The 13,533-nt window shown below is 45.0% G+C and overlaps 1 protein-coding gene across 1 annotated transcript in view; it reads left to right on the top strand.

The window, feature by feature from the left end:
- Positions 1 to 8,187: 8,187 nt before the first annotated feature.
- Positions 8,188 to 13,533, top strand: part of LOC136157415 (mucin-12-like) — a 65,700-nt gene continuing 60,354 nt past the window's right edge. Inside the window, exons 1-3 of the mRNA XM_065919313.1 lie at positions 8,188 to 8,266; positions 10,688 to 10,744; positions 10,835 to 10,948. Coding sequence (XP_065775385.1) covers positions 8,188 to 8,266; positions 10,688 to 10,744; positions 10,835 to 10,948 — 250 coding nt within the window. The remainder of the gene's footprint in view (positions 8,267 to 10,687; positions 10,745 to 10,834; positions 10,949 to 13,533) is intronic.

Here is a 13,533-nt window from a genome sequence, read left to right as displayed (position 1 = left end):
TTAGTGCTCCCCACTTTCTACCCCTCCACCACCTCCCCTCCCCCTTCCTCTCCCTGGTTCACCCCCATCTCTGCTATAACCTGTGAAGCCAGAAGCCTAGCCTCCTTTGCAGGAAGACCTCACTTGGGGACAGGGAGTCTACAAATCTCCTGTTCACCCAATTGATCATAATATAACATTGTAGTTTATTTTTATTTTTTTTTTTAGCATTGTAGTTTAATATAGCATTTTCAAAGAAACTGCTGTATGTCTTTTTCTTTCTAATGCTCTGGTCTCTTCACTTAGATGAGGAGCAAGGATATCAGAGGATATGTTTTAGGGGCCTCAGAGTGCTGGTTTCTCCCATTGAGGAAGGAAGGGGTCTATGGCTGGCTCTCTGAGTCCATGACCATCCTCAAAGGGAACATCAAGATTGAAGGACCCATTTTTCTCAAGGAGTGGGTGGGAAGCAGGGGGTGGGAGCCTGTTGGGTTTGTTGTCTGTGCCCCTGACGTTAAGAGCTCAGGGCTGCCTCAAGAAGGTGGGTGACTCTGGCTCGGTCCGCTGCCATTGGTTCTGATGGGTAAGCCTGGTTCCTCCAAAGACCTGGAGACTCCATAAGACCATGGGGTCAGGGTGAGAGCTGCTAGGGTATTGCTCCAGAATTCTGAGGGGCAAAAGCCAGGGCAGGATGAACTCTGAGGGAGAAGGGCAGGTGATGCTCTCTGCAGTTTCCAGGGACCTCACACCTCCACTCCACTCCCACACTCCCACTCTCCAGACAGCAGGAGATGACAGCTGGATACTGCCCTCCTCTGCCAGGCCAGGGCCTGAGAACATGGGATACCCAGACCCTTGGCTGTGGTTAGAGAAGGTTAGCATTTTCTGAGCAGCTCACAGGACCCACAGTCCAGCACAGCCCCAGGCCCCAACTCTCTGACCCTTCCCTGACCACTAATGCAATACTGTCTAGTTCTTTTGGTTTAAAGAGAAATGTTCTCTTTCTTTGGTCTAATGCATGTTAATGTTTGTTGATGTTCTATTGGTAGCTGCTAAAGAGATCTATTCCCTGTCTTCAGGATGCAGTATTCATTATATTATTCTACCAGACTTGCCTTATCATGTTATTTAGGCTCTTTTGATTCTATCAAATCCTTTCTACATTTATTTCTTTTTTGATCCATTTGATTTTTCCTGGGCTGAGAGAAATGAATTAGTTTTCTATTGCTCATATGCTTCTGTCTGTTCCTTCTTCTATTTTGTATAAGTATAGCTCTAATTGCAAATTGGCACATAGATAACTTTCTTATCATCATGGTGAATCATACACCCTGCCATTAGAATGCATCTTTTGTGGTACCCAAAATGCTGTCTGTAGAAGGAAAAAATTGATAAATTGGGCTTTGTCAAAATTAAAACTTTTGCTATCTGTGAGACACTGTTAAGAGAATGAAATAAACTACAAAATGGGAGAAAATATTCACAGATCATGTATCTGACAAGGGGCTTGTATTCAGAATACATAAAGTACTCTCAAAATTCAACCGTAAGAAAATGACTAAAAAATGAGTAAGACTTGAACATATACTTCACCAAAGAGGATATACAGGTAGTAAGTAAGAATATCAAAAGATGTTCAACATCACTAGTCATTAAAGAAGTGCAAATTAAAACCACAATAAAGTACCATTACACACCTATGAGAATGGCTAAAATTTAAAAGCACTGACAGTTGGTAAAGTGTTGATGGTGATGAGGAGCAAAACCCCTATCCATTGCTGCCAAGGCGCAAAATGCTACAGCCACACTCTGGAGAAGAGTTTGGCAGTTTCTTACCAAATGTCATCTTAAAAAATATTCACCATCTAAACGCTGAGAGTTATGTTTTATTTGGTGGAATTTTCAGAGGACTACAAGCCTGGGAGACAGCATCTCAAGTAACCCTGAGAGAACTTCTCCGAGGAGGTTAAGGGAGGAACCAGGTTATCTAGAAGTTTTGCAACAAAGGGCAGGTAGTCTCAACAACAAAAGATTATTGTTAATTAAAGGAAGCCAGAAACAAACACATGAAAAGATGCTCAACATCACTCATTATCAGAGAAATGTAAATCAAAACCACAATGAGGTAGCATTACACGCCAGTCAGGATGGTTGCTATCCAAAAGTCTACAAGCAACAAATGCTGGAGAGGGTGTGGAGAAAAGGGAACCCTCTTACACTGTTGGTGGGAATGCAAACTAGTACAGCCACTATGGAAAACAGTGTGGAGATTTCTTAAAAAACTGGAAATAGAACTGCCATATGACCCAGCAATCCCACTTCTGGGCATACACACTGAGCAAACCAGATCTGAAAGAGACACGTGCACCCCATTGTTCATTGCAGCACTGTTTATAATAGCCAGGACATGGAAGCGACCTAGATGCCCATCAGCAGACAAATGGATAAGGAAGCTGTGGTACATATACACCGTGGAATATTACTCAGTCGTTAAAAAGAATTCATTTGAATCAGTTCTAATGAGATGGATGAAACTGGAGCCCATTATACAGAGTGAAGTAAGCCAGAAAGATAAAGAACATACAGCATACTAACACATATATATGGAATTTAGAAAGATGGTAACGATAACCCTATATGCAAAACAGGAAAAGAGACACAGAAGTACAGAACAGACTTTTGAACTCTGTGGGAGAAGGTGAGGGTGGGATGTTTCGAAAGAACAGCATATATATTATCTATGGTGAAACAGATCACCAGCCCAGGTTGGATGCATGAGACAAGTGCTCGGGCCTGGTGCACTGGGAAGACCCAGAGGAATCGGGTGGAGAGGGAGGTGGGAGGGGGGATCGGGATGGGGAATACATGTAACTCCATGGCTGATTCATGTCAATGTATGACAAAACCCACTGCAATGTTGTGAAGTAATTAGCCTCCAACTAATAAAAATAAAAATAAAAAAAAAATAAAGGAAGCCAGAGATCCCAAGTTAGGAAGTTAGCGCTTTACTATGTATGGGAAGATGCAAGAGTCTGGGCTCCCTGAAATCATTCCTCTCATATCCATCTCAGCAATCCAGGGCCAGTAACCTGTTTTTGTTTTGTTTTACGTCCTCTGCTCCCTTGGGGCTCACTGGTAGGGAATGGCTGCAGTCTGTGATGACTGCTACATCTCAGGTAGTTTTCTCCTTTCTGAGTGTCCTTAGGGCTCCAAGTTAGACATTTACAACTGGTCTTCTGTTTGCATTTCATGGGACATGAAGAAGTGGGCTTCAGGCTGGATACATAAAACTGTTAGAATTTCCTGAGACAAGAGTTAAATGGGCTCCAGTTAAGGCATTTACAATCAGCCTCCTACTTTCCCTCTGAAAAGGAAGTAACAACAGAAACTGGGTAAATAGCTAGCCTTTTTTTCTTGCAAACATCCTAAGGTAATAGTCATGGCAGGGACAAAGAGGGGCAAAACCCTGTTTGAGTAAAGGATTAAGGAATCTCCACTTACCGCCTTTCGGGGACAAGGTCCCTGGAGGTCAAAAGTCAGGGGATATCTCCAGGCCATAATGAGTCTTGCTCCTCCCAGAAGCCTTCACTTTGAGATCCATCTTGGCTGAGGGGTAGGTGCCCACCCAGGGGAAATCAGATGTGGAAAAAGAAACCAGATGACTGGCCTGAAGGAAGACAAAGACCTGGAAGAACTGACCTACATAAATGACTTAACTGCCTCTTTAGGGCTTCCCTGATAGCTCAGTTGGTAAAGAATCTTCCTGCAATGCAGGAGACCTGGGTTTGATCCCTGGGTTGGGAAGATCTGCTGGAGAAGGGATAGGCTACCCACTCCAGTATTCTTGGGCTTCCCTTGTGGCTCAGTTGCTAAAGAATCCACCTGCAATGTGGGAGACCTGGTTCAATCACTGGGTTGGGAAGATCCCCTGGAGAAGGGAAAGGCTACCCACTCTAGTATTCTGGCCTGGAGAATTCCATGGACTGTATAGAGCCCAAAAACTTACAAAGAGTAGGACACATCTGAGCCACTTTTACTTTTAAACCGCCTTTTTACAGCGTTCCTCCTCGCTAGGGGTGACACCCACACCCTTTCTATCGAGGTGTGCCTCTCTGCCTTTTGTTCCTATTTTAACAGTTTAAAAAAACTGTTTTTCTATGTGCTCTCCCACTTGTTGTGCTATGTCTCAGGTAATGAACTTAGTACCTGCATTTACAGTTTCTGCCTCTGTGATAAATACATTTTTCATTGGGGGCAAAGATTCAGGGAAAAGCAGCTTCTAGCCTCCGGCCCTTGCTAGTCTGATGGCTAGGATTACTGGTTTTCATTCAGGCTGACAGTGAAAGTGTTAGTAGCTCAGTCGTGTCCGACTCTTTGCGGCTCCATGGACTATGGGATTTCCCAGGCAAGAATACTGGAGTGAGTTGCCATTTCCTTCTTCAGGGGATCATCCCAACCCAGGGACCGAACCCTGGTCTCCTGCACTGCAAACAGATTCTTTACCATCTGAGCCACCGGGGAAGCCCTACCCAGGTTCAATTCCTAGGCAGGGAATTAAGATCTTGGTTTAGGTCACCACTCACTGCTGCCTCACCAAGATCAATATGGCAGGAAATATTCCATTTCTCACAAGTAAATTAAATATGCACTTACCATATGACCCTCATCAATCCATCTCCTGGGTGTTTGCACTAGAGAAGTGAAATCTTCAGTTCTCAAAGAAACACCACACATTGGAAACAATTCAAATGTCCATCCAGTGCATGAGTCAAGTGCTCGGGACTGGTGGGCTGGGAAGACCCAGAGGAATCGGGTGGAGAGGGAGGTGGGAGGGGGCATCGGGATGGGGAATACGTGTAACTCTATGGCTGATTCATATCAGTGTATGACAAAACCCACTGAAAAATAAAACAAACAAACAAACAAACAAAAAAACAAATGTCCATCCAGCGGTGAATGAATGAACTGTGGTATATCCATACTGTAGACTACACCAGTGATAAAATGAAAGATCTAATATTGACACAGCTTTCCAGGTGCTCAGCGGTAAAAAATCTGCCTGCCAAGCAAGAGATATGGGTTCAATCCCTGGGTCAGGAAGATCCCCCGGAGAAGGAAATGGCAATCCACTCCAGTATTCTTGCCTGGGAAATTACATGGACAGAGGAGCCTCGCAGGCTACAGTCCATGGGATCACAAAGAATCGGACTTGATTAGCGACTAAACAACGAAATTTTAACGTAAGAATTATAACCAGGATACTTCCTTGGATTTTTTTCCCCTCTTTTCCTTTGTATTGCAACTATATCTGTGATCAACACACTGGATCTTTGCTCCTTTCAAAATATTGTGCTCTAACTGCTCACAGAGAAGGCGCCCCACTCCAGTACTCCTGCCTGGAAAATCCCATGGACGGAGGAGCCTGGTAGGCTGCAGTCCATGGGGTCGCGAAGAGTCGGACACGACTGAGCGACTTCACTTTCACTTTTCACTTTCACTTTTCACTTTCATGCATTGGAGAAGGAAATGGCAACCCACTCCAGTGTTCTTGCCTGGAGAATCCCAGAGACGGTGGAGCCTAGTGGGCTGCCGTCTATGGGGTCGCACAGAGTCGGACACAACTGAAGCGACTTAGCAGCAGCAGCAGCAGCACCTGCCCATACTCAGATTGCCAAAACTGTTAGCCTTGGATGCCCTGGCAGATATTCCAAAGAAAAATAATAAAAATTTATGGAAAGAAATGAAAGAGTAAAAGAAGAGGAAGAAATCAATTAATATCATGACCTTTGCTTCCTTGTTTGCATTTGTCTAGGAAACGTTGGGCCATCAAAAGTTTCTGAATGGATAAAAGAATCTAAAAAACAGTGATGTATGTATATGTATAACTGAATCACTCTGCTGTACATCTGAAACTAACACAGCATTGTAAATTAACTATGCTCCAATCAAATTCAAGTATTTTTAAAAAGTTTCTGAATCACTTTGTCTGAGATGTGTCTTTTATATACAATAGAGTTGAATTTTCCTTTGTGTGCCAATATTAAAGTCTTATTAAAAAGTGTGTGAACGTGTAGTCGCTCAGTAGTGTCTGATTCTTTCCGACCCCACGGACTGTAGCCTTCCAGGCAAGAATACTGGAGTGGGTAGCCATTTCCTTCTCCAGGGGCTCTTCCTGACCCAGGGATCGAACCTGGGTCTCCTACATTGTAGGTGAATTTTTTTTGCTATCTGAGCCATCAGGGAAGCAGCTAAGTGAAATTCGTTTTCTTTTATTTATGACAGCTGTTTTCTTTCCTCACATTTCCACACCCGCCCTTGCTTTATAACTTAAAAACACTTTTATTGTTTGGATTCTGCTTTCTTTTCTGTATGTTTCTTCTGACAATTTGGAATATCAGGCAATTTTACTATGGTCACTGTTATAGAATATGGAACTTATATGTAATTCTGTTTCTTTAGGATTTAATTCCCCACTATGAGCAATAGTGAGATCAATATAGATAATTTTCTTCTTCTGGCTTCCCATCCTTCACTTCCTTTGTTTGTATATATTATCTTCTCATTTTCTAATTTTTTAATTTTTTTAATATAGTTGATTTACAATGTTGGTTTAGATTCCAGTGTACTGGAAAATGACTCAGTTCTACATATATATATATATATATTCTTTCTCACATTCTCTTTCATTATAGGCTATTACAAGGTACTGAACATAGTTCCCTGTGCCATACAGTAGGACCATACTGTTTATCTTATTACCTTTCTTAATTTTTACCTTTGCATTGTTAGATACTTTTATAAGTTTATTACTCATTAGTCAGTTTTAAATGATGTATATAAATCTCTGGCTGTAAAATGTAAGGAAGTCATACTTCCGTTTCCCCTCCCAATTAACAAAACATTATTTTTATGCTGTTAGGTTTTATAATGGAAGCATTAAAGCATTCAGTTTAACCATAGTCCTCACATTGCTTTTAATTTTACTTCATCAATTAGAGAGATTCAGTGATCAGAGTTAGTCCTTTATCCACTCATCTCTTGGCTGACTTTTGGTTGACTTATTTTTTTTCTTTTAGTATTTTTTATTTTCAAAAAAGGCTCATGAGAACAGTATTTTCTAATATTTTCCTCACTCCCATCTCCATCCAATATTTACTAGTTTTTAAAAACATTTATTTATTGAGCTGGACTATACAATTCAACTTTTTAATGTGTACAATTCAGTGGTTTTTAATATATTCACATAGCTGTGCAACTGTTGAAGGCATTAGTTGCTCAGTCATGGCCAACTCTTTGCAACCCCATGGAATGTAGCTCACCAGGCTCCTCTGTCCATGGGATTTTTCAAGGCAAGAATACTGGAGTGGGTTTCCATTTCCTTCTTCAGGGGAATCTTCTCTACCCAGGGACAGAACCCAGGTCTCCTGTACTGCAGGTAGATTCTTCACTGTCTGAGTCACCAGAGAAGCCCCATGCAACTATTTCTCCAGTCAGATACAAAGGCATGCAAAAGCATGGCTACAGCACCACCAGACAGGGTTGTGGGGTGGGGAAGATGCCTCCAGTTCAGGAAACTTTCATGGTGACAGAATACACACCTGCTGAGCTTATGGATATAGGTGCTAAATTCTAGCCAAAGACCAGAGAGAGTTAGCAAATTTAGCAGGCATGAGATCTGAGGAGCAGTGGTTTCACTGATCCAAAGGAGGCAGAGACAAAGTACAGAATCAATCAATATCATCTGACAAGCCCACACGCTGCTGGCAGTGAGGCGGGGAGTTTCAAGGTCCTCACTCCCTTATACCAGATTATTCTACCCTGCAGGGAGGCTTGCCCAATAACAGGGACCTTCCTGGGCATGTGGGACCCTGGAAATCTATAGAAGAGGTATAACAAATTCATAAAGAGTTGGGAATGGGACAGGCAGTCTATGCCCCTGTCTTCAAAGCCCCTGATTGGGCCACCTTCACTGCAGGAATGAGAGCTAAGATGGTCCTGTCCACCCTCACTACCTGGTGTGGGAAGAGTTAGCCACACTGAGCCCAGTTGTGACTCATGATATTTATGATATTGGACAACCCATTGTTGATCTAGGGGAAAGTGACAAATCCCAGGAATGGGTGCAGGCTGGGGGAGAGACCAGAGGAGGAGAAGCGGCTCAGAAAGCCAAAGGGGCTATCCTAATGGGCTCTAAAGGGTCAGGGGAAAATGACCTGGAAGCACATGTGGTTTGAGCTCATGGCTGTGGAGACCCACCTGAATAGCTGGACCAACAACGCATTACTGTGTGGGTCAACCTGTGGAAAGTCTTAAAACCTCTACCAGAAAATTACTAGAGCTAATCAACGAATATAGTAAAGTTGTAGGGTATAAAATTAACACACAGAAATTCCTTGCATTCCTATACACTAACAATGAGAAAACAGAAAGAGAAATTAAGGAAACAATACCATTTGCCATTGCAACAAAAAGAATAAAATACTTAGGAGTATATCTACCTAAAGAAACAAAAGACCTATACATAGAAAACTATAAAACACTGATGAAAGAAATCAAAGAGGACACAAACAGATGGAGAAATATACCACGTTCATGGATTGGAAGAATCAATATTGTCAAAATGGCTATACTACCCAAAGCAATCTATAGATTCAATGCAATTCCTATCAAGCTACCAATGGTATTTTTCACAGAACTAGAACAAATAATTTCACAATTTGTATAGAAATACAAAAAACCTCGAATAGCCAAAGTAATCTTGAGAAAGAAGAATGGAACTGGAGGAATCAACCTGCCTGACTTCAGACTATACTACAAAGCCACAGTCATCAAGACAGTATGGTACTGGCACAAAGACAGAAATATAGATCAATGGAACAGAATAGAAAGCCCAGAGATAAATCCATGAATCTATGGACACATTATCTTCAACAAAGGAGGCAAGAATATACAATGGAAAAAAGACAACCTCTTTAACAAGTGGTGCTGGGAAAACTGGTCAACCACTTGTAAAAGAATGAAACTAGAACACTTTCTAACGCCATACACAAAAATAAACTCAAAATTGATTAAAGATCTAAATGTAAGACCAGAAACTATAAAACTCCTAGAGGAGAACATAGGCAAAACACTCTCCGACATAAATCACAGCAGGATCCTCTATGACCCACCTCCCAGAATATTGGAAATAAAAGCAAAAATAAACAAATGGGACCTAATGAAAATTAAAAGCTTTTGCACAACAAAGGAAACTATAAGCAAGGTGAAAGACAGCCCTCAGATTGGGAGAAAATAATAGCAAATGAAGTGACAGTCAAAGGATTAATCTCAAAAATATACAAGTAACTCCTGCAGTTCAATTCCAGAAAAATAAACAACCCAATCAAAAAAATGGGCCAAAGAACTAAACAGACATTTCTCCAAAGAAGACACACAGATGGCTAACAAACACATGAAAAGATACTCAACATCACTCATTATCAGAGAAATGCAAATCAAAACCACAATGAGGTACCATTACACGCCAGTCAGGATGACTGCTATCCAAAAGTCTACAAGCAGTAAATGCTGGAGAGGGTGTGGAGAAAAGGGAATCCTCTAACACTGTTGGTGGGAATGCAAACTAGTACAGCCGCTATGGAAAACAGTGTGGAGATTTCTTAAAAAACTGGAATTAGAACTGCCATATGACCCAGCAATCCCACTTCTGGGCATACACACTGAGCAAACCAGATCTGAAAGAGACATGTGCACCCCAATGTTCATCGCAGCACTGTTTATAATAGCCAGGACATGGAAGCAACCTAGAAGCCCATCAGCAGACGAATGGATAAGGAAGCTGTGGTACATATACACCATGGAATGTTACTCAGCCATTAAAAAGAATTCATCTGAATCAGTTCTAATGAGATGGATGAAACTGGAGCCCATTATACAGAGTGAAGTAAGCCAGAAAGATAAAGACCAATACAGTATACTAATGCATATATATGGAATTTAGAAAGATGGTAATGACAACCTTATATGCAAAACAGAAAAAAAGACACAGATGTACAGAACAGACTTTTGGACTCTGTGGGAGAAGGCGAGGGTGGGATGTTTTGAGAGAACAGCATCGAAACATGTATATTATCTAGGGTGAAACAGATCACCAGCCCAGGCTGGGTGCATGAGACAAGTGCTCAGGCCTGGTGCACTGAGAAGACCCAGAGGAATCAGGTGGAGAGGGAGGTGGGAGGGGGGATCGGGATGGGGAATACATGTAAATCCATGGCTGATTCATGTCAATGTATGACAAAAACCACTACAATATTGTAAAGTAATTAGCCTCCAACTAATAAAAATAAAAGAAAAATAAATAAATAAATAAACAAATAAAACCTGAACAGCAGCTGAGATCTGCCCCCTCTGCCCCTACTGTCCCTCCCCCATGGACTGAGAAGGAGAAGAGTGAGGGTGGAGGGAGTGAAGAACAAGTTTCCATCTCCGTACCCCTCCCCGCTGCAGCTGGAAATGAAACTTAGGAGAGGCCCCAGACTCCAAAGTCCAAGGTCTTGGCCAAGTGAGTTCTCTGTCCAGTCCTGCTAGTTCTTGGTGGGGGGCCTGCAGAGGAAAGGGCAATGTCCTAGGAACTGCTCTGAGTGGCCCAGGCAGCCTGGGGTTGGAGCTCTTCCCTGCTGACACCTCCTGGGCTTGTCTTATCTTCTAGGTAGTCCACCTTCCCTGCAGCAACATCAGATCCAGGGAGGGGGTGGGGGGAAAGGGGGTAGGTGGAGCCTTGCAAAGGTGAAGCTATGCTTAGCTACCACACCCAGCAGGGCAGGTAACTTCATCTGGTGCCGCCTCCCGGCTGCAGTCCCCCGTGCTGGCGCTGGCTCTGCTTCCAGCCTCCGCGGCGCCTCCGGACTCATGCAGTTCTTCAGGGTGCTGCGTCTCCTCTGGATGCTCAGGGCCTTCCTGGGGTCCACAGGTGAGGAGGCGCGGTGGGGGAGGGCTGCGGAGACCGTCCTGATGTCCCAGGGCAGAGTGTGTGTGCCTGTTTGGGGGGGCCCTGAGGTCTAAGGATCCCGATGAGGGGTCCCTCAGAGCTCTCTGTGCGAGCAGAACCGAGGCAGAGGGAGGGGAGGGCAGCTGGGTCCCAGGGGCTGCTCTCCCCCAGGGGCCGAGCAGGTTTGCAGGAGTCCGTGTGCATCAGTTGGATGGGATAACCTCTTTCTGGAAGAGTGCTCTTCCCACTTGGACTCAGGTTTCGGAGCCCCCTTCCTCCTGCTGCTCCTGCTCCCCCAGCTCTGACGCTTCCTCCATCCTGGATTCTCCCTCCCTTTGTGTGCGCCTGCCCAGTCGCTTCAGTGCTGTCTGCCTCTTGGCGACCCCACGGACTGTAGCCCGTCAGGCTCCTCTGTCCACGGCATTTCCCAGGAAAGAGTACTGGAGTGGGCTGCCATTTCCTTCTCCAGGGTATCTTCCCAACGCAGTGATTGAACCCATGCCTCCTGCATCTCCTGGATTGCAAGCAGATTCTTTACCACTGAGTCCCCGGGGAAGCCCCATCCCTCCCTTTGCTAAGTCACGTCAGTCATGTCCAATTCTGTGCGACCCCATAGATGGCAGCCCACTAGGCTCCCCCGTCCCTGGGATTCTCCAGGCAAGAATACTGGAGTGGGCTGCCATTTCCTTCTCCAGTGCATGAAAGTGAAAAGTGAAAGTGAAGTCGCTCAGTCATGTCCGACTCTTCGCGACCCCATGGACTGTAGCCTACCAGGCTCCTCCATCCATGGGATTTTCCAGGCAAGAGTACTGGAGTGGGGTGCCATTGCCTTCTCCATCCCTCCCTTTCCTTCCGCCCATTCAGCCCTCCTGAGGGACCTGTGTCTGCCCTGGGAACCCCTCCTTTCTCTGGGACATCTCCACTTTTGGTCACGGTGGCCCCTCCTCCAGTTCTGCCCCTGACACTCCCACCCCGACCCAGCCCACGTTTCTGGACACAGCTGTCCTTGGCAGGGTGGTGGGGGGAGATCCTGATGGCTCCCAAAGGGTGGTTCTGAGACCATCTAGTATGGGGTCCCTCCCACCCCTTAAGAACCTTGGAATTCCTCTGCACTTCCCTTCCCTCTGCTCCTGCCCCAGGGTCTGCTCCTGAGCCCCAATCTTAGACCTTCCCCACACAGAGGTCCCCCCAGTCCACCCTCTCACTTATCTCCAGGGTCGGCTCTTGGTGACAAGGGCTCTGGGCCAGGAATCTTCAGAATCCCCTGCCTTACCTCCACGACACCCCAGCAAAGCTGAGAAGTGAAATTCCAGCTCTCAGAGCAAAGACATGATGAGTCTATTTGAGGACACTAACCCCGAGAGGGCAGGAGGTCTGGGTGTTTCCTGCTTGTAACTGCTGCGTCTGCTGCTCACCCTCCGCATCATGAGATCTTTGACCCTCACTCTTATGACCTACAAGGTGGGGTTGGCAATATCTGTAGGGAGGACTCGTGTTTGTAAACTAATTAATCCTTTGGCTTAAATAGATGATAGAAAATATATCTGTGTTTATTATCAACACTCAAGGCTGCACATTAAAAGTCTTGAGGACTCATGCCTGCCTGCTGAGGTGTCTCTTTCTGGAAGTATCTTTTCTGTCCTCACCCTCAGCCTGCGTGTGGTCCAATCTCCTTGCCCCTCAAACTCAATGAAGTCTGAGCTTTAGTCTGTTTTCCCCTTTGGTATTCTCTTTGACATTGCTGCTCTCTGACCCCTTGTCTCTTGAATTCCATGATGTGTCCCCACCCCAGGTTTGGCTGGGTTCTCTGTCTCTCTCTCTCCAAAGAGGAGAGTCAGCCTAGACAGCAGTGGGTCACAGGGAGAGGGGCAGAGGTGGCCCAGAGGGTAGGGCATAGAACAAGAAGGACAAAGACTCTGGGCAGCAGGTGAAGGTGGGAGGAGCAGAGTAAGGGGGACATGGGTGTGTGAGGAGGAAGGGATGGGAGAGGCGATGGCAGGAAGGAGCATGCTGAACCTGCATGCTCAGCACTGCCATCCAGATACTGACCAGGGTTCTTGGGTTTCTCTAATCCATAGAAATTGACAAGAGGCCAGACCAAAATTTCAGGCAAGACTTTACTGGGGCCTCTGCTGCAGAAGAGGGAAGTGAGAATAAATAGCAGGTTCCCTTGCTTGCTATTAATAACTCCCTGAGGAGGGGGAGGCGAGCCTGTACCTTATGTGGGGTGAGGGTACATGTGTGTCCAGGGGATGGGCCAGAGGGGTGTCTTAGGTGTTTTGTCCACTGCTTAAGTGGCATTGTGTGAAGGTGGCAAGCACAGTACCCTGCTCTTTGCTCGTGACTCCCTGCTTTTGCTTCTTTGTTCTGGGCTCTTTAAAAATGGCACCTGAGTTTTTGGTCTCTTTGTATCTTTTGTCCATAATATTGCCCCAACTGTCAATGCATGCAGTTATTTTAGTTCCATATAATAGTCCCATATGGGCTTCCTTGGTAGCTCAGACAGTAAAGAATCCACCTGCAATGTGGGAGACCTGGGTTTGATCCCTGGGTCAGGAAGATCCCCT

Source organism: Muntiacus reevesi, chromosome 2 (genome assembly GCF_963930625.1).
Source record: "Muntiacus reevesi chromosome 2, mMunRee1.1, whole genome shotgun sequence".
Taxonomy (NCBI): domain Eukaryota; kingdom Metazoa; phylum Chordata; class Mammalia; order Artiodactyla; family Cervidae; genus Muntiacus; species Muntiacus reevesi.
Note: the sequence above shows the minus strand (reverse complement) of the source record. Positions and strands in the feature narration are given on the sequence as shown.